At 53.0% G+C, this 19554-nt stretch overlaps 1 protein-coding gene, 1 long non-coding RNA gene and 1 pseudogene across 3 annotated transcripts; 1 reads left to right on the top strand and 2 right to left on the bottom strand.

The window, feature by feature from the left end:
- Positions 1 to 24: 24 nt before the first annotated feature.
- Positions 25 to 18438, top strand: LOC143690955 (uncharacterized). 2 transcript variants are annotated; one of them, XR_013179288.1, is made up of 4 exons: positions 27 to 112; positions 290 to 423; positions 928 to 1018; positions 16813 to 18437. It is a non-coding gene; the product is annotated as an uncharacterized LOC143690955 (long non-coding RNA). The 2 variants fall into 2 exon arrangements; XR_013179289.1 differs by lacking the exon at positions 290 to 423 and having other exon boundaries at positions 25 to 112; positions 16813 to 18438.
- Positions 1901 to 11597, bottom strand: LOC143689510 (TRIO and F-actin-binding protein-like). Its single transcript, XM_077167829.1, has 6 exons — positions 11560 to 11597; positions 10566 to 10680; positions 8791 to 9876; positions 5971 to 6048; positions 3634 to 3771; positions 1901 to 1915 (listed from the first exon to the last, which is right to left on the bottom strand). The coding sequence occupies exons 1-6, from the start codon at positions 11595 to 11597 to the stop codon at positions 1901 to 1903; spliced, it is 1470 nt and encodes a 489-aa protein (XP_077023944.1).
- LOC143689509 (TRIO and F-actin-binding protein pseudogene) lies at positions 13941 to 16693 on the bottom strand (annotated as a pseudogene).
- Positions 18439 to 19554: the final 1116 nt, after the last annotated feature.

Below are 19554 nucleotides of genomic sequence, written 5' to 3'. Positions count from 1 at the left end.
GGGGCGGTCCGGGCGGGCGGATGGGGGCGGAGGAGCGGGAGGGCGGTGGCCGCAGTGCCAGCCCGGGTCGGCCCGCGGGCGCGCTGGGAGGAAGGAAGGGCCCAGCGCGCAGGTGACTCCGTCTAGGCCCGGCGCAGGGGTGGGGGGACTGGGTAGGCGGGGCCCCCTCAGCGTCCCCGTCCTGGCGTCCCTGGCCGGGGCCTCCAGCCGCGCCTGGGTTTGGTGGGGACGTGGGCAAAGCCGTCGGTGGGGCCCATTCGCTGAGCCCTGCTCGTTATCTCACTAATAGAGTTTCGTTCTCACGACGGACCTGAGGGAGACCTCCCGGTCCGCATTTTACTAATGAGAAAAAGGAGGCTTAGAGAGGTGAACCGACTGGCCCAAGATCACGGTTGAGAAGAGAAGTACAAAAGTTGGCACAGAGTGAGTTCTCCCTTCCCCGAATGCTCCCTCCTCACAAGCCGGTTTTTCTCAGGCTTAAGAACCTCGTTTGGAGTTCTTGGGTGAGTTTACACCCGCTGGCTCAGAGAGCACTAGGCAGTTTGTGAGAGGCCTTTTGGGCACAGAAGCTTATTGGACCCGGCAGCAGAGAAGGGAGCATAGTGGAATTTGTGGCAGAATGCACTAGTAGCTGGTGTGACCTAGTGATTCAAATTCTGCCTCTTTCACTGTGCTACCATAAGCAAAGTACCTAAGCTCTTTGTGCCTCAATTACCCCCTCTGTAAAATAGGGTTATGCTACTATCTCATGAGGTTGCTGTAAAGATAAATAATTCAAGTGAAACACCTAGTAGAACCTCTTTGTCCCTAGTTAGCTATATATGGGGGAGTGGGGAGCATGGAATAATTGCCATTTCAGTTATTCTGCCATCTCTGTTTGGGGTTCAAAAAATATTGTTCTCATAATTTTAATTATCCCTATTTCAGAAATAAGGAAATGGAAGCCCAAGGAGCTGAAGCTCTTTCCCTTCATTTCCAACTGGGTGTCTCTTCTCCAACCTGAGGAACAAGGCCGTGGGTGAGTCCATCTCCTCTAGAAGCTTTGACCTTATGACACTCCCATACTGAGTTTTCTTGCTCTCCTCCTGCACTTTACTTAGGCATTCAGTCCTTGGCAAAGTGAGTGAACAAACACATGGGATTCCTCATCCACCACCCCTGCCTTGGCCTGGGGGCCTGAGAACACCATCCTCCTCTCTGGCTTCCTGCTTCTGGGCCTCCCCTGCTAGTACTCTCAGCCCAGTAGCCAGACCACTCCCCTGCTATAGACCGTACTGTATCTGCTCTTCATTCATACTCCAGATAGGCAGAGTCTGCCTGTCCTTCATCATGGCACACACACTTTTCACATGCTATAGAAACACACGCTGGGCTACTGGAAATTCCCAGAATAAGTCAGGTCCTCTTGTACCTCCTTCACTGCACAAATTGTTCTCTGCTGCCTCTGGAACTTCCTGTCTTCTGTGCCCCAATACACACATACACACACACACACACATATACACACTCTCTTCTTCTTTTCCTCCCTCCCTCTCTCCCTCTTGCCCCTCCCCTTCCTCCAAATGTTTGTTTTCCTAGAAAATTCCTCCTCACACTTCAAGCTTCAGTCCAAAGGAAGACAAGGTGCCCCTGGCAGAGTTAGAAGCTCTTTGCCCAGAACTCCCTGCATTTGATTCTTTGCCCAGTATGTCCTTTATCTGTACCTTCCCTGTAAAGTGATGACCTTGCTACGTTCTAAGCAGTTACCTGCCGATGTCCTCACTGAAGTGTGAGCTCCTTGTAGGCAGGGATGGAGTGTTTTTGTTTGTATCTCGGAGGCCAGCTCAGGACTTCAGCCCACAATGGGTCCTCAATAAACATTGGTCAAGTGAATGAATACACAAATGAGAGAATGACACCCTTAGCACAACACGCCCTGAAGGAGAGAGGAGGCAGAGCCTCAAGGATCCAGGAGTGAGTTAGTTAACTGCAAAAGGCAAGAGCCACCGACTTTGGGGTTATCCAGTTTCAAACCACTACTCAATCAAGGATAACCAGGTAAGGTTCAGAGAGTGGAAGCAATGGTTCAAAGCCACACAGCAAGTTAATGGCAGAGACAGAACTCAAGGCAGGCTTCCTGGCTCTTGGCCTTGGGCTCATTTCACTACTTCAACCTGAGAGATGTTTGAAGCTGCTCTAAGTAATTGTCTGGGAGGTTCCACTGGCAGCTCTGTCCTCACTTTTCTCATTCCCAGATGAGAGAAAAACGCAGCCAGACTCAGAGAGCCTCACTTGCCATATTTGCCTACTGGGGGAAATGTGCCGATTCTTGGGGCTGTGTGAGAGCTCAGTGAGATAGGATGCAGGGAGTTAGGGGTGACAGAAGGGTTTGTGACCTTCTGGCTCTGAGGTCAGCCAGAGCAGGTGTGAGTCTCAATTCTGCCCCTCACCCCCTGTGTGTCATGGAACAAGTGACCTTCCACCTTTGAGACTCATTTCCTAATGTGTAAAATGGACAACAGGAATTGTACGTAGTAGTAAGGATTAGATGTGATTGGGCCCGAGCACAGAACTGGGCACATTGTAGGTGCTTAATAAATGCTGATTGTCATCACCATGCTCCTTCTCCCTACCTCTCTTCCCCCTTCCTCCTCGCTGGGACTTACCTGCCCCCTCCTGCCAGACCGACTGAATGTTGGTGACCTTTAGTTAGTCTGATAAGGCAGTTCCCGCCCCTAGCTTGAAGGTACCACCCTGCCCAGATAACCTTGTTTGCCTGCTCACCCTCCATGCCTTAACCTCCAAAAAGCAGGAGAGGAAACTATTAGGCAGATGGAGAAATTAATGTTGGCAGGGGGACACTTTTTGGCATCTCTCACATCATTCTCTTTGCTGCAAGGGGCTGACTCCTCTGTACCCCAGCTGTGTGATCTCAGGCAAGTCAATTCATCTCCCTGGACTCTGTCCCTTCATCTGTAAAGTGGTCATATTGTCCTTGATGTGCCCAGCCTGGTGCTGGAGACAGAACCAACATAGTGAGTGCGAGAGTCACCCTGTCACTGAGAGAAGACACCCACTGGCCAGTCTGTGGTCCCTGGAGAAGACCAGACCCCTTCTCTCCCACTGTGAAGGGGTGGTAGGGGGGCGAGTCACAGCTGCCTCCCCTCTCTGCTCTCGTGGAAACCCCGAACCAGAAGCCTGAGTGTTTACAGCCCTCTCTGGGGCAGGGAACAGCTTACGTAACACCAGATGTTTGTGAAATTGGCCCAAGCCCAAGGCCGAGACACACTTTGCAAGCCCAGAGCCCCTCACAGGTCTTTTCTACCCCCTCCCATAACCCCATCTGGCTTCCCTTGGCTCAGGGGCTGGCAAGAAGTAAGCTGCTGACTGGGAGCTTTCAGCCGTGTGGATTATTCAGTCCCCCCCTCACCCTGAAAGCAAGCTGAAAACAGTCCCCCAGCCCCACCCTGCAGGTGGGAAAACCACTCACTCACTTGCCAGAGCTCAGACCCCATCTCCTCTATCATGTGGGGTCCCCAAGTTCCTCCTTCTCAGCCCCTCCACGCTCCCTTCTCTGACTAATGTCCACTTCCTCCCTCCCCTCCCCTTCTCAACCCACCCACATCCCTCCCACCCCCACTGCAGCCAGCCTACCCTTTGCCACCTGAGGACCCCCAGAGACAGCAGGAACGGATTGAACAGCGTGGGCTGGTCCCCGGGCATCCGCCATGAGGTCACCAGTCGGCCCTTGAGTGGGCTCCCGGCCTTGCCCTCTGCTGGCCTCTTGTCTGCCTGTCAAACAGGGTGCAGTGTTGGCCCCCAAGTCCCTTCAGTGGATAGTGAAGTAGGGTCTCTGGCTACCACCTCCCCTGCCCAATCTGCCATGCCCACCACTAAGGCCCTGTCTTTCTTCTCTCCCCAGCTGCCAAGATAAGCCCTTGCTTACTCATTCACGCAGCATTGGGCTTGATGGACAGGCCTTTCCCGGGGCTAAGCACCCATGAGAGTGTGCACTTGCACCACCCTAAAGCCCAGACCACAGGTGGCAGGCGGGAAGGTGGTGCCGGCCACAGATGTTGTGTGTTGGGGCCACTGTTAAAATATCAAGAGATTCAATGTATAAATGCCTATTTCTAGTTTCTCTTGACATATCTAAAGATGTGGAAACTCTGAGCCCATTTTTCCCGGGACAATAACCCCCTGGAACCAAGAGGTCACACAAGTGCCCCCAGTCCTAGATGTCCACCTGCCCACGCCTCTCATCTTTGTTACCAGCCTGGCCTTGAGAACAGTGGGTTTGTCAGCCTGCTTAAGTAAAAGGAATGAGTCACAGACTCGTAAGCCACCCCTGGCAGAGCCCCAAAAGCCCCCACCCCCACCCCTTGGTGTCATCCTTGTTGGGGAAGCTGAGGTGAGTAGAGGGATTTGCCCAAAGTGTAAATCACAACCCAGATGTCCCAACCCTCTGGAATCCAGAGATTCTTTGGAGGTAGAACTTGAAGCATCAAGGCCCAGGTTGGAGAGAGCTTTGGGGGAAGGAGTACCCCTCACCCTGCCACTGCATTTCCCGTCATGGCCCTCACCGCACAGCAGGTGCCTGTTCCACTGGACTCGCAGCTCTGTGTGGCACTCACGTCCCCTCTGCCCCCCGCCAGGTACACAGAAGGTAGACATTAACTGCATGTGAGTGGGTGTCTCGATGAATGAATGAGGTGGTTATCAATTCTGTCTAATTGAGGATGTCTGGTGGGCATGGATTGAAAGGTTTGCTGTGTTGCTGGCATGGGCCCATTTCTGTGCAGACCAGAGGGGGAACCCCTGTACGGCTATTTCCTCTTTGTTCACAAAACTCCCACTCCAGGAAATGTGATGAAATAACCCAGAAAGAGGAAGAACAAAATTGCTGGAGCCCCCATGAGGGCTGGGGGCATTAGTGATCAGAATCCCTCATCCCTTCCCCAAGTCACATTTGGGAAGACTGGCCCACTGAGCAGTACAACCAGCCCAGTCAGGGAATAGGGGGAGCTGGGAAGCAGCGTGGCAGGGAGGGGGGCGGGGAAGAGCCTAAGCCCTGGGTTCTAGTTGGAGTCTGGCACCAATTGGCTGTGTGACCTGGGACAACTCCACTGCCCCTGTTTCCTCCTCTTCAGTGAGGAGCTGTGCAGGGTCCCTCCAGCTCTGATTGGACGCAGGGCTAGACTTGGGGACTCCAGGTAGCCAGACAAACTCTTTAACCTGTCACATCTGGCTTCAGGAGGTGACGTGAAGAATAGCAAGGCAAGGAAAATAAAGCCCCAAACAGCTTGTTTGGGTCTTCCCTGCCTCCCACTGCCCCACGGTCCTCAGCTCTGATCTCACCTCTCTGGAGGCTGAGGGTGATGAGAACAGTCTGTTTGGCAGGTCTGGGGTAGGGTGGGGCAGACCAGTGTGCTCCAGCTGTAGCCAGGCCTCAGAGCAGCCTCAGTGGGTCCCACCCCCTGCACACAACTCTCCCGCCTCCAGGACCCTGGAAGCCCTCCACGTCCTGCTGACTGCAGGCACCTCCTCTGCCCTCTTGGATGCTTCTCTGGCTCCGGTTCCTGGAAGCCCTACCCTTTCTCCTGGCCTGGTCCAGCCCTCCAGAACCAGAAGGATGTTGCCCTCAGAGACCAAATGGGCCAAACCACCATTTGGCAGCCAGGGTTCAAGACTCAGGGAAGGATAGTGACTTTCTCAGGGCAGCTCAGCAAGTTAGAAGCAGAGCCCTGAGCTACTCACCCCAGTATTGTCCAGCCATATAGTTCCCCAAGCTAGGAAGTGGCTCTACTGATCCGCTTCTCTGGAGCCCCTCTTCTCAGGGACCCACTGTGCATACATATGTCTTGGCAGAGTTGACCTAGATCTGGATGACTCCAGAGCTTTCTGAAGAACTCGGCCCACCTTCAACCTAATTTCCCTTCCCTTCTCCTCCCTCTGTGCCCGTGCCCATGCCCATGCCCATGACCCAACTACCGAGTCTGCCTGCTTCTGGTCAGTCAGTGAGTCTTGACTTCTGCTTGGTTCTGATTCCTCAGGCTCTTCTGGTCGGAACTGGAGAGAAAAAATAGCACAGTTTAGCCCAGATTATTCCCCTTGGTCCATCTATTTATCATCCTTTCATCTTTTCATTTATCCTCCATTCATCCAGCATCCATCTAGCATCCAGCATCAGTAGATCCATGCATCTGTCCAACATCCTGCATTCATCCACATAGCCATCTAACATCCCATCATGTAACTATGATTCACCCATCCATCCATCCAACATCTTCCATCTATCTGCCCATTCTTCCACCATCATCCGTCCAACGTTCATCCATCCATCTTTTCATCATCATCTACCAAAGCAGTGCCCATCATTTGTCCAGCATTCATTCATCACCCATGTATCCATCCATCATCCACCCATCTCTACATCTAGCCAACACCTATCCATCTATCATTCATCCAACATCCATTATCCATCCATCATCCATCTGTCGTCTACCCACTGACCAACCCATCCTCCATCTGCTTCTTGCAAGCATTCAAACATCTGTATATTCACTAATCACCACTTAGTAAGCTGAGCTCCTCTGGCCCTGGAGCCAGGGGCTGAGGCTGCAGGTACAGAAATAAAGTAAGCACAACCCCTGCTCCCGTGTTGCTCATGCTTCTTACGGGGAAATGACAACCAGTACTCGGATGGAGGGAAACGGTACCTCCCAGCTCAGAAAGGGAACATTGCCACCCTGGGGGAGGGGTGAGTAGGACACCTGATCTAAGACTTGAACAGTGAACAGGAATTTGGTGGGTGAAGAGGGAAGGGAAGAGCATTCTAGGCAGAGAACAGCATGTGCAAAGGCAGGGATTGGTGTACACAGAACCCTGCCACCAGCTCAGCATAACTAGAGGCCCACATTTGGGGTGGAAGGATAGTAAAGAGATCTTGAATACCATGCCATAGATTTTCTCTAAGGGTGGGTGGCTAGAGCCCCAGCATGCCTGGTGAATGCCAGGTGAGGCTTGCCTTGGCATCTGTTGTCATCTATGAAATGTCCTTGAGCACCTGGTGCTCTTACTCTGCTGCCTAAGTCATCATCTCCTAACCTCCCAGGGCCTCCTGGCCCTCACCGTGGAGTAACTCCAGCCGTAGAGTCTCTCCAACTTCCCCTCTTCCCTATTGACGAGGCCAGCCAGCAGCATTACATGTCACTGCCACCTCCACTGGGATATGGCATCTTGGCCTCCCTGAATGGCCTGTGGCCCCCTGTCTCCCCAGCAAGCCTATCACCCACCTGAGGACCAAGCTGGCTCATGCTTGCATCTCTGGCATCTGGGCATTGAATTAATTAGAGGGTAAATTCATAAAAGTCAATGGAAAATAGAGGGGAGGTGAGTGTCCCCCCATCCTGCTGAGCACAGTGACTTCATAATGTGGTTGAAAGCATGGGTCTTATATGGGGGAGAGAGGAATGGGGAGTTATTGCTAAATGAGTCTGAGTTTTGGTTTGCGATGAAAATAGTCTAAATAAGTTGTGGTGAAAGTTACACAGTGTTGTCATTGTACTTAATTTCAAAGAACTGTCCACTTAAAATGGTTACATTTTGTTTTATGTTTTATGTTATGTATATTTTACCACAACTAAAATAAATTGTGAAAAAAAAAAAAAGCAAAAAGCTTGGGCCTTGTAGTCGGCCTTTTGATCTCATTTCTCACAACTCATCTGAGCCTCAGTTTCCTACTCTGTAAAACAGAGATAATGGTAGCTGCCTCATCTCCGTATGAGGCCCACAGGGCAATGCCAGCAAAGCAGCGAGCCTAGGGTGTGGCTCCCAGTGAACCCATCATCTGTGACTGGGCATTGAGGAGATGGGGAGGCTGTGGGTGGGTGAGGAGGAGCCTCTGCATCACCCCACTGGTGCCTGTTTGGGAAGCAGACGCCTTGTTTTACAAGGGGAGACTGAGGCCAAGAGAGGCTGCATGTCCAAAACCAGGTGCTGCCTTCTTGGGAGCCAAGGCATGTTGTGGGGCTCTGCTTCCACACTCCTCTCCACCCAGCCTCTTCTGAGAGCTGCTCCAGGCTCTGAGGCAGCACTGAAGTACCATGGACTTAATGAGCTTGGAGGGCATGTCAGCCCAAGGGCCATGGGCAGAGCTCCCACCACACTGCCAGGGAAATCTGGGCCCACTCTGCAGACTGCTCTTACCTAAGCAGCCTGCCTCTGCAGCCAGCTAGACCCAGAGAGCACTTAGGAAGTCCCTTCTCCAGAAGGAGCTGCAGGAGACAGGGAGGGGTACAAGAGACTCTCCTGGGCTTGGAAGAGTTTGGAATATAACAGGGAGCAGTGGACATGACCACATTGGCTGCAGTCAGGGGCAGGTTCTGGTGTGAGGCACCGTGGACGTAACCAGGCGTCGTGAGAACAGGAGGGGAGAAGGCCCTGGCCACAGCATCACGCTTGAGGCCTCAGGGTGATCTGCACTGGGCAGACCTGGGTTCTACCCCTGCTCCAGCCCTTACTAGCTGTGTGGTCTTAGGCAGGTGGCTTAACCTCTCTGTGTATTTCCTTCTTGGTAAATAAACAGTACCTGTCCCATCAGGTTGTTATGGAGATTAAGTGGGGAAAATACACATAAAACCTTCAGACCTCAGCTTGTGCACATAATAAACACTCAAAAAGTGTTGCTCATTCTCACTGATGTCCAGTTTGATGGTCTGGAAGGGCCTTGGAGGGTGTGCAAGAGCTCAGCAGCTTACATGAAGGGGGAGGCCTGTCTAAGGAGACTTCTCTGGGGTGGGGCTGACTTACCTCCTGCTCTGGCAATCTAGGGCCCTCTGCAGGGCTCCCGCCCCCCAGCTGGCCTGGCTCCTCCAGAACAGCCACTGTCGAGGGCTCCATTCCACTGGTCACTTCTGTCTTTGGCCACTGGGTGGAGGTGCTGGCAGAGCTAGGCAACTGGGCTGGGCCCTGGAGCCACTGCCCTGGGCTATGTCCGTTGACTATGGTAGCCTCAGCCCAGCTGTCAGGCCGGCTGTGTTGCTCTTGCTCTGGGGCTCCCTTTGTGCCCAGGGGGCCCTGCTCTGGCCCTGAAGCACCCCAGTGTCCGGCTGGGTCTTTGCGAGGCAGCTGGGTCTGCAGGAGCTCCAGGAGGCCTTCCCAGTCCAGTCTGGGGAGGCAGGAGGCAAGAAGTGGCTCCTCTGTGCCGGATGCCTGGAGGAGGGCCACCAGGTCTCTCCAGTCAAGCTCAGGTCGCCTCTCGGAGCTGCGGGGGTGTGGGCACAGCTCCTCCGCTTCCCAACACATGACATTGGTTGTCTGGGGCTGAGGGGATTGCAAGATCTCTGCAGAGCCTCCCCACAAGCTCTTGGGGGTACTCCTAGGCCGGTGGGGACTGGACAGCTCCTGCAGGCTCCCCCAGCCCCTCTGGGCCGGTCTCTCAAGGGGCTTCCGTAGCCCATTCCTGGGGGGATCCTCCCAGGCCCCTGCCCGCTGTCCCCACTTCTCGGACTCCCTGGATGGGCCCCTCCATGTTCCCTCAGGAGCCCTAGCAGCCACCTCTCGACTGCACTCCCCAAGTCCTCGCCAGCCCCCAGGGCCTGGGGCCCCCTCCAGGCTGCTCCAGGCCCTCGCCAAGTGTCTGTGAGGGGCCTGAGAACCTGAGGGCTCCTCCTGGCTCGACCAGCCGCCCAGAGACTGCCTTGGGCCTGGCCGGCCATTCTCCAAGGGTCTCTCTGTCCGCCGTTCCCTCTCAAGGGTTCTGGCTGTCCTGGGGGGTGGTGAGGACCTCTGAAGCCGCCGGTCCCCCTCAGGGTGCCTCTCGGGGCTCCTGGGGTGAGGGAGCTCTGCTGGGCTCCGCCGGGCTGGTTCTGCCTGCTTCGGAGTAGGCTTGGTCACCTGAGGATGGGGCGAAGGGGTGGGTGAGGCTCTGGGACCACAGCAGGGTGGCAGTCTTCTGTTGGGGGCTAAGTCAGGTCCTGGGGGAGGAGAGGCTGTGTCCTCACAGCAGCCCGGGTCAGAGCAGGTGGAAAGGTGCAGAATCTCTGGGATTCCCCTGTCTAGGAAGGGTGGTCAGATTGACCCTCTCCCCCACTTTCCTCAGTCCCAGAGAAAGATCTTCAAAGAGCTGCTCCCCTTGGTGGGTTCTCCCTCACTGGCGTGTTGATTCCCACCTGGCTATAGGATGCCTGAATTTCCACCACTAATACCCTATTCCCCTGCACTGGGCCTTATCCTCTAAGTGTGGTTCTAAAAATACAAATCCCCACGCTGGGAGAAGATAGTCCTTAGAGCTGGACGGAGGCATCAGAGCTCGCCCTGAAAACTTCTCAAAATAGCAGGTACCTAATGGAGGGAGGGGCAGCAGGTTGGGGCTGTCTTTGAAGGGTTAATTTGAGGTCCTTTACAATTTTACCAAGAGCTGTTGGCTTGGTGGAGGGAGAGGAGCCAGACACCCATGACTGGGGCTCTGACCCTTTCACCAAGGACCTCCCTTCCCAGGATGCCTCTCTGGCACCTGTGGGAGGGAAGGAGCAGTGATCTGTCCTTTGGGGTACAAGATGAGGTAGGGGACTGGCGGTGCTCACCTCCCTGCTGAGGGCGGGGCTCGACTGTCTTCTGAGAAGTTGGCTCTGACTTTGACCAGGCCGCTGCGACCGCCCCTCGTCCTGGGCCTGCGAGGCCCCTGGTACCTCGGACTTCCTAAGAGCAAACGCAGCCACCCCTCTGAGGGTCCTGGGCACTCCTCCCACTCCCGGCACCCCAGCTTCTCCACTTCCACCCCCGACAGGAGGAGATGTGGGAGATCCAGGGACCTGCCACAAGCTCGCTGAAGGGCTCTAAGTGAGGGATAAGCCTCTGAGGGCCTCAGTTTCCCCTTCTGAAAAATAGGGATGCCCAACACTGCCTCAGGCAACCTGGCTCAAGGGGCTGCTGTGAAGATGAGAAGAGGGGTGAGCAATGCTGGGGGGCAGGCCTTGGCCCTGGCTGCCTCCTGTCCCCTCAAGACTTCTGGTTGCTCACGCCACCCCACACCCAGCCCATCCTCCCACCCCCAGACAAAGGTTAAACTGGTCCTTTTGGGAATTAAGATTTATTGAGCGCCTACTGTGTACCAGGCAGTGTGCACGCATAAGCATCAGAGCAAATGTACTTCATACATGTTTTCCTATGAGGCAGGGATAGGAGAGGTAGAGGAGTAAATGCCCCCATATCCCTGGCCTGGCCAATGTCCTGTCTTTCCCCACAGCGTCAAAAAAGGCAACATAACTGTCGGTGCAAATGCCATTTTTAAGACGCCAGACTCCAGGTACTGTCACCACATCGACAGAGGTAACTCTAACCTGCAAGAATTCTCTAGTTCAAGTGAGTTGTCTTGCTTCCTACTACTAGTTCCCCTGGACAGTGATATTTCTTGTGCCATCTGTTTGCTGGCCAAAGAGAACCCAGGTGCATCCGCCCCTCGCACATGCAAGGGGGTAAGAACAAAAGACCCAACCGCCCTGTGGGGCATTTATTTCAGGGGGGGGGTGTTGAGCATCTGCTTTCATCTAAATTGACAAATCGAGCCGACCGGCTCACCTGAAGTGAGAGGAGAAGGCTAAGAGAGCTGACCCCATGCCAGGTGACAGTGGCTGGCAAGAGGCAGTCGGCCTCCCACTAAAGAACTAGGCTGACTCAGCTGAGCCATTGGAGGGTAAAAACAGCACAGGTTTGGGGTTTGTTATCATCTCATGGGGTTTGCCAATGTCTGTGGTAGGATGCAAAGTCCCCCACCCTGGAGAGAGTATTTCTAAGTTTGAGGGCTGCCTGTTCAGGCTCAGTTTTTAATATGACCTGAGGTGCGTGAGGGTCCTTGCTCCATGAGAGCTGAGGCCGGCAGATGTGAGTTTCCCCCCAGACTGGAGCCTGGGAGCCTCTGTGGAGGCCGCAGCATGAATAGGTGGGGAGTAGAGGAAAGCTCCCGGTGCTAGGCAGCCAGGCAAACCTGGGTTCTCTTTCACATGGGTGATGCACTTTCTAGATACCTCCCTGCTTGCTCGATCGTTTACTCATACCTTCTGTGAGTCTTCCCCCACGTGGAATTGAAAGAGAAGAATGAAGAACTCAGATTCTGAGACCTCAAGGGAGCCCCAGCTTTTCTGGTGCTGAAGTTCCTGAGAGGTGGTGCCAAAGGATGACAAAAGAAAGGGGTCAGCTTTAGAAATTTAGATGGGCTCCCTTGAACTTCCAGAAGGTCCAGTAAAGGACAAAAGGCATCAAGTCCAGCCAAGTCAAGGAGACCCTGTTTTGAATTCAAGAAACTACAAAATGCTTATATGATTTTAAAGTGAGATCCCAAAGGCTTCTGGGCAGGTTGGGGGAAGATATCAAGCTAAAATTCTGAATAATTTAATGCAATAGACCCTTGAAGAAAAATTCTCCAGGCTCCACTAGAACAAAGCTTGGACACAGTAGATGCTCAATAAATATATGCTAAATGAATAAATGGAAGAAAAAAAGCACAGCTCTCCAGCCCAACAATAAATACCAGTCTGTCATGTACAGGCACTTAAGTAGGTTTAAAAAATTAATCTTTAGAGAATTAATGGTTTTCTACCTGGAAAAAGTGTTATACAAGGGGAAAATGTTTAATTACTCAAAAAAGTGATAAAACCTTGGTTAAAAGATGAATAAAACCCAATTCAAATAGAGTCAAATAAAATGTATAGCAATAACTGTGTAAATGCAACTTGCTGATTAATGAAAGTATAAACATGTTCCTGATTCCTATTCTAAATGCTTTTATCTCTCTAAGTTTTCCCCCAGTAAGAGAGAAGAAAAAAAAAAAAAGTATGCGAATTGACATCAAAACAAAATCGTAACCATAAAAAAGCCAAAGAAAGAATTATGCTAATCCTGGAGACCCCAAAAGTTGCCACCTATATACTAAATGGTCTAGTTTACTGAAAAAGGAAATTTGAAGAGTAAGAGATAAGTTTTCAGGCAGATTCAAATGTTAAGAGAAAAATGTTGAATAGGGGGCAACAGAGGGAGATTTCTCATTGCAAAATATTACCTGTTCCTTAAGGGTGACGGAACTATTCTAAAATTAGATTGCAGATAGTTGGACAACTCACTAAATATACTAAAATTCATTGAATTGTAGCCTTAAGGTTTTGAAACTTCCAGACCTACCTTTTTTGGTCTCTTTTTACCCTAACTAATGGAATTCTAACCCAGATCAGTGATAACGCGGGAGCTGGAACTACTGGAGGAAGAAATCTTAGCCAGCTCAGGAGAAAATACTTCCCCTTCCCTTGGCTGCAGAAAAGCAGATATCCTGGGTTGGAAACTTCCCCTTCCAGTGATGCCCACCGAACCCAGGGGACTTGGTCAGACATCAGACTTCACATGTCCGGGGGAAATAACCTTTGCTTAACTTCTAAAGAGTCTATAATTCTGTGAGTTCTCTTGTGTAAAATCTGTGGCTCTGGCAATACATTTTAAATTGATATCTCTGTTTTCTGAAAGGCACAAGGGCCCATGAGTTTTCTCCATGAGCACTTGCCTCCTCTCTCGCATGCTAGGAGGAAGAAACCAAAATAAAACTGTGACTTGGGAACGATGAGTTTGTGCTTTTAACTTGTTTAAAATAAAATACTAAGATCCCCCCATTTTACAGATGAGGAAACTGAGGCTCAGGTAGGACAAATCATTTTACCTGGTCTTCACACTTAAGTATTAGACTAGGCACAGGCACAGATTCACTTAATCCTCAACAACAAAAACAAAAGCCGTCCAAAACCCAAATATGCAGAACAGAGAGGTAAAGTGACTCGCTCAAGGTCCCACAGCCAGGAACTCACAGGGTGAGGACTTGAACCCTTTCTATCCAGCAACCTAAGCCTGTGGATTGTCCACCTGCCCTGCTGCTGCCAGGGAAGCTCCTCCCAGCCCACCTGGCCGACCCCACCCTGGGCTCACCTGCGCTCTTGCCCGAAGAGGCGCTCCACCTCTGCGCGGCCAGGGCTACGGGTGCGGCCCCCGTCGCTGCACTGCGCCTGGGGCCCTGGCTCCCTCTGTGCCAGCCTCCTGGGCGGGGGCAGGTCAGCCAGCACGGTGTACTCCTCCCTCTCCAAGTTGTGCCTGGTCTCCCCAGGGGGCACTGAGCCCCGTGAGCCCCCTGAGCTGCCTGGCGGAGGCGAGGGTGACAGGAATGCTAGGTCACTGGGTGGGTGGCGGGGTGGAGAGGAGGCTCGAGGTGCATCCCGGTACCCAATGCACACTTGGGGGAGCAGCACTGGGGAGCCATGCAGAGAGTCGGTAGAGGGAGCCAGACTCTCCATACTGGTCCCGGGGGGGTCCTGGAAGAAGAGAGAGGGCTCTGGGGCCTGGCGTGGTGGGGACGAGAAGGAGGGGGCATCCCGGTGCCCAATGCACACTGGGTTGGGGAGATGGGGAGGCTCGTGCAGAGAGTCCATGGAGAGCACAAGGCTCTCAGTGCTAGCCCTGGGGATATCCTGGAACAAGAGGGAGGGTTCCGGGGCCTGGCGTGGTGGGGAGGAGGCCCGGGGGGCATCGCGGTACCCGATACACACGGGTGGGGAGAACTGAGGAGGGTCATGCTGAGGGGGTGGATTCTCAGCCTCCGATGTTTCTGGGAGGAAGGGGAAGGGGTCAAACTGGGAATGGCGGGGGGGCGAGGAAGCCCGGGGGGCATCCCGGTGTCCAATGCACACGGCAGGTGGTATGTAGGGGGGTTCATGGTGGAGCGATTCACTCTCAGACGCTTGAGGGTCTGGGAAGAAGGGAAAAGGGTCATGTTGCAAATAGCGAGGAGGCGAAGAGGCTCGCGGAGCATCCCGGTGCCCAATGCACACGGCACACAGAGGCTGAGAAGGCTCAGAAGAGGTCTGGGTTGCACCCCGAGTAGCAGGGTGCAGTGAGGAGGACATCTGGGAGACATTGTGGTGGCCCAGGTTATGGGAGGAGGAGGTGGCTCGGGATGGTAAGTTGTGTTGAGTGGGGCCAGAGGACTGGGGACGGTCATGTTTGGCTGATCTGGTGGGAGATGAGGTCTGAGCCCTATCACCTTGTGTTGGCCGAAGGGCAATGGATGCCCAAGGAACCTCACTTTGCTTGGAGCGAGATGGGGAAGAGGTTCGGGGGGCATCACTCTGGGTTGGCCGGAGGGGAAAAGAGGCCCAAGGGATGTCTTTGTTAGTACGATGGGGAGAGGAATTCCTGGGATTGCTCCATTGAGTGGAGCGATGGGGAGATGATGATCCAGGATTGTCCTTTTTGGCGCAGCATCTAGGGGAGGAGGTTCCAGAGGTGTCCCGCTGCAAGGAAGAGGAGTGTGGGTTGTCCCGTTGGGGATAAGATATTCTGGGGTTATCCCGTTGTGTACAAGAGGGTTTAAGTTTGTCTTGTTGGGTAGAAGAGGTTCTGGGGGTACTCTGTTGGACACAAGAAGTTCTGGGGTTGTCCCGTTGGGTGGCTTGGTTGGGAGAAGAGACTCTGGGGTTGTCCTTTTGGGCATAGGGTATTCTGTGGTTGTCGCGTTGGGTGGCTCGGTTGGGAGAGAAAGCTCTGGGATTGTCCCGTTGGGCACAAGATATTCTGGAGTTCTCCTGTTGGGTGGCTCTGTTTGGAGAGGAGGTTCTGGGATTGTCCCATTGGACACAAGATGTTCTGTCATCCTGTTGGGTGATTTGTTTGGGAGAAGAGGCTCTGGGATTATTCTGTTGGGTGGGTCGGTTAGGAGAAAAGACTCTGGGATTGTCCCGTTGGACACAGGATGTTCTGGGGTTGTTCTGTTGAGTGGTTCGGTTGGGAGAGGAGGCTCTGGGGTTGTCCAGTTGGGCGCAGGATGTTCTTGGGTTGTCCCGTTGGGTGGTTCGGTTGGGAGAGGAGGCTCTGGGGTTGTCCCGTCGGGCGCAGGATGTTCTTGGGTTGTCCCGTTGGGTGGTTCGGTTGGGAGAGGAGGCTCTGGGGTTGTCCCGTCGGGTGCAAGATGTTCTTGGGTTGTCCCGTTGGGTGGTTCGGTTGGGAGAGGAGGCTCTGGGGTTGTCCCGTTGGGCGCAGGATGTTCTTGGGTTGTCCCGTTGGGTGGTTCGGTTGGGAGAGGAGGCTCTGGGGTTGTCCCGTTGGGCGCAGGATGTTCTTGGGTTGTCCCGTTGGGTGGTTCGGTTGGGAGAGGAGGCTCTGGGATTGTCCCGTTGGTTACAGAGTGTTCTGGGGTTTTCCTCTTGAGAGGTACAAGATGGAGAAGAAGTTCGGGGCTTGTCTTGTTGGGTGGTTTGGGGGGAAGAGGAAACTCGAGGATTGTTTCGTTGAGTAGAAGAAGTTTGTGGGTTACCCCATTGGGAGGTTCTTGAGGGAGAGGAAGCTCTTGGTGTATCCCGACGTGTGGTAGAGGTTCTGGAGTTTTCCCACTGGTTGGTTCGAGGAGGAGAGGAGGCTCGGGGGTTGTCCTTTTGTGTAGAAGCTGCCTGAGCGATGTCCCATTGGGCAGAGCGAAGGGAAGAGGAAGCATGGGGGGTGGCACTTGGAGGCCCACTCTGTGGTGTTGTGGAGGCAGCCTGGGTTGGTGCTGCTCGATGCCGCCCCAAAGAGAAGTACCCACTTTCTCCCCGGAGCTTCGCCCAATGCTGTCCAGGGCTCTGGCGGCCGGTGTCTAGAGAGAGAAGAAGGAGGTTCAGGGTAAGGGGAGGTGCCCAGCAGCTCTCATATCCTGCCTTCCTTTGCCTGTTAAGACCCCAGAGAGGAAGAGACGGACCCAGCAGCAGGTTCCTGACAACTTGCCCGTTCCCAGTTCTACTTCTGAGACACTCCCCCGATTTCTTTCAGTGAAAGCTCCTGTTGCTTATATCCAGAGGCTCCTACACCAGAAGTTCCTCCTCGGGCTGCCGCGAGGATCGGAAGAGCTCAGGGATGGGACAGCCCTTTGTGAACCATGTAAGCCCTTGCCACTCAAAACAGGGTCCGTGCACCTGCAGCATCGACCTCACCTGGGAGTCTGCCAGAAATGCAGAATCTCAGGTCCCACTCTGGACTTGCTGCATCAGAATTTGCATTTAAACAATTTAAGAAGTGCTGCTTTAAAGGCTTAGTGTAATTGCCCTAACAAGGGAACCCTCCCATAGCTGCCATCCTCCTGAGGGGCTGTCAGGGCCTTGGTGTCACCCTCCAACCCCACAATCTCTTGGTCACCAAGAATGTGTTCCTGCGGTCCCTGGATAGGTGCTTCTGGAAAAAAGAAAGGGTATCATGGCCTCATCTTGAAGGAGCTACAGCAGCCCTAATTAAAGGATATGCTTAAGCTTCCCTCTCCCCTTACTGGGACATATGAAAAAATTGGATAGAGACTTGAGCTCAATTTTTATCAATGCTAAATTGCTTGAACTTTTAACTGCCCTTAAGGTGGTTACATAAGTGAATATCCTTGTTCTTAGGAAATGTACATGGAAATATTAAGTATTCAAGGAACATGATGTATATAACAACCTATTTTAAAATGTTTTGATGATAGATGGATAGGTGGATGGAGTGATAATGGTAAATGTTAAAAGTTGGTGGATCTGGGTAGGGGATTTGTTGGAGAGCTCTGTATGGGTTTTGTATTATTTTTGCAACTGTCCTGTACATTTGAAATTATTTCCAAATAACAAATTAAAAAAAAAAAAAAAGATTCCCTCTGCCTCCCCCACCCTCTCTGAGCTGGTGTCACTGTGGTCTGAACTCCAAGCTCCAGAATCAGAACCCACATAGAGTAACACTCACAATCTGTGTTGTTTGCCTCATGGACGGTCATTTGCACATGCCACGGTCATCTTAAAATACCTTCCAAATCTGCTGCTTCTCTCCCTCCACCCACCAGCTCCCCCCTCGAAGCCATCCTCATCTCTCACCTGGATGGCTGCAACGGCCCCCACCACACACACTGTGGGCTCAACGTCCCACCCCAGGGAGATCTTTCCTAAGGCAAACCTGAGCACATCACCCATGCTTAGAACCCTTCAGGGGAAGACAAGGAGAGACCCGAAAAACTGTCAAGCACTGGAGGAGACTAAAGAGACAGGAAGATGAGGTGCACTGTGGGGTCCTGGACTGGATCCCGGAACAGAAAAAGGGCATCAGGAGAAAAACTGGTGGAATCCGAGTAAGGCCTGTGGTTTCATTAACCGTTCTGAACCAATGTCCATTTCCTAACTTCAGTAATTCTACCATGGTTCTATAAGATGTTAACATGAGGACAATTTGGGTAAGGGGTATATTGGAACTTTTTAAACTATTTTTGCAACTTTTCTATACATCTAAAATTCTTTCCAAATAAAAAGGTAAAAAAAAAAAGGGGGGGCTTTAGGGGTTCCGGATTGCACTAAGACTAAAAGCTGGGGATTTCACAGGACAGGCATGGCTTTACGGGGTCTGGTCTCTGCCCCCCACCTCACCCCAAGCCTCCAGCAACACCCTCTCCCCCTCCCACCACCTCTCCCTTCTGTTCCTCAAACATTTTCCTGCCTCAGGACCTTTGCTTTCGCTGTTCCCTCTGCCCCAAGCCCTCTTCCCTCTTCACCTGGCTGGCTCCTCCTCAGACTCTGGGTCTGTTATAAATGTCACCTGTTCAGAGAAGCTTCCCTGAGCAGCCTGAAAGCAGCAGCCCCCTCTGTTCATTTCTTCATACAATCACATCTACCTTGTTCATTTGTGTTTAATTGCACTCTCCCCGGTAAGCTCAATTTGGGCAGGGCCTTGTCTTCTGTATCCCCTGGGCTTAGAACAGTGCATATCATACCGTGGGTGCTCCATAAATGTGCTGCCACTCCCAGCTCTGAGAACTGACTCATCCTGGAATCTTCCGGAAGTGCCCTTTGAGTGTGAGTGCTGGCTGAGCGTTGGCCACCACAATGCGGTCAGCACCCCCAACCCTGGTTTCTTCCCTTTACCTGCCTGTCTTTGAGTCCGGCCCACCCGGGATGCAACTCGCTCACTGTGGACTCCTTAGTGGACACCCGGGGCAGGCTCTCCAGGGTTCCTTGGGCAGTCTGCGTCCTATCACTAGGCCAGTGAGCTCTGCCCAGCCCATCCCTCAAATCCTGCTTTGCAAACTGCGAGGTCCCCTGGGAGAGATGTGCAGGCATTCCCAGCATCACAGAAGTGGGCGAATTCCTCTCGGGCCTTGGCTCCCGGCTGCAATTCAAGAACCTGCAATTCAAGAACCTGCCACCAGATGGACAGTGGTGACCGCCTTTGATTGCACCGGTCCAGAGGGAGCCTCCCGCTGCCATCCTCGTCTGTCTCAGAGCAAGAACAAAATTTTGTATCTGGGACAAAATCCAGTCTGTCCTATGAGGCCATTCACACCCCACGGAGGCATGCGGTTCCACTGTGTCATTACTATTTCCCACACCCCTCACTCCAGGGCCTAATACAGGCTGGGAGGGCGAAGGCAGTGCCGACAGTTCTGATTCACGCTTTTCAAAAAAGTCTCCCCCGCCACCCCACCCCCCAAAAAAAAGCTCCAGCTGCTGGAGGAAGAATGGATTGAAGGGGAAGGGCAGAAACGGGGAGACTCCAAGGCTCTGGCAA

This window comes from Tamandua tetradactyla, chromosome 7, assembly GCF_023851605.1.
Source record: "Tamandua tetradactyla isolate mTamTet1 chromosome 7, mTamTet1.pri, whole genome shotgun sequence".
Lineage (NCBI taxonomy): Eukaryota > Metazoa > Chordata > Mammalia > Pilosa > Myrmecophagidae > Tamandua > Tamandua tetradactyla.
The sequence above is the reverse complement of the archived record's forward strand: the minus strand, read 5'-3'. Positions and strand labels throughout refer to the sequence as shown.

Coding starts and splice junctions, on each gene's coding strand:
- LOC143689510 (XM_077167829.1), bottom strand. CDS start 11,597: ATGGGGTCAGCTCTCTTAGCCTTCTCCTCTCACTTCAG. Junction 10,681..11,559: donor GCCTTCTCCTCTCACTTCAG/GTGAGCCGGTCG, acceptor GTTTGCTCTTAG/GAAGTCCGAGGTACCAGGGG. Junction 3,772..5,970: donor ACCAGAAGCAGGCAGACTCG/GTAGTTGGGTCA, acceptor CCTGTTTGACAG/GCAGACAAGAGGCCAGCAGA.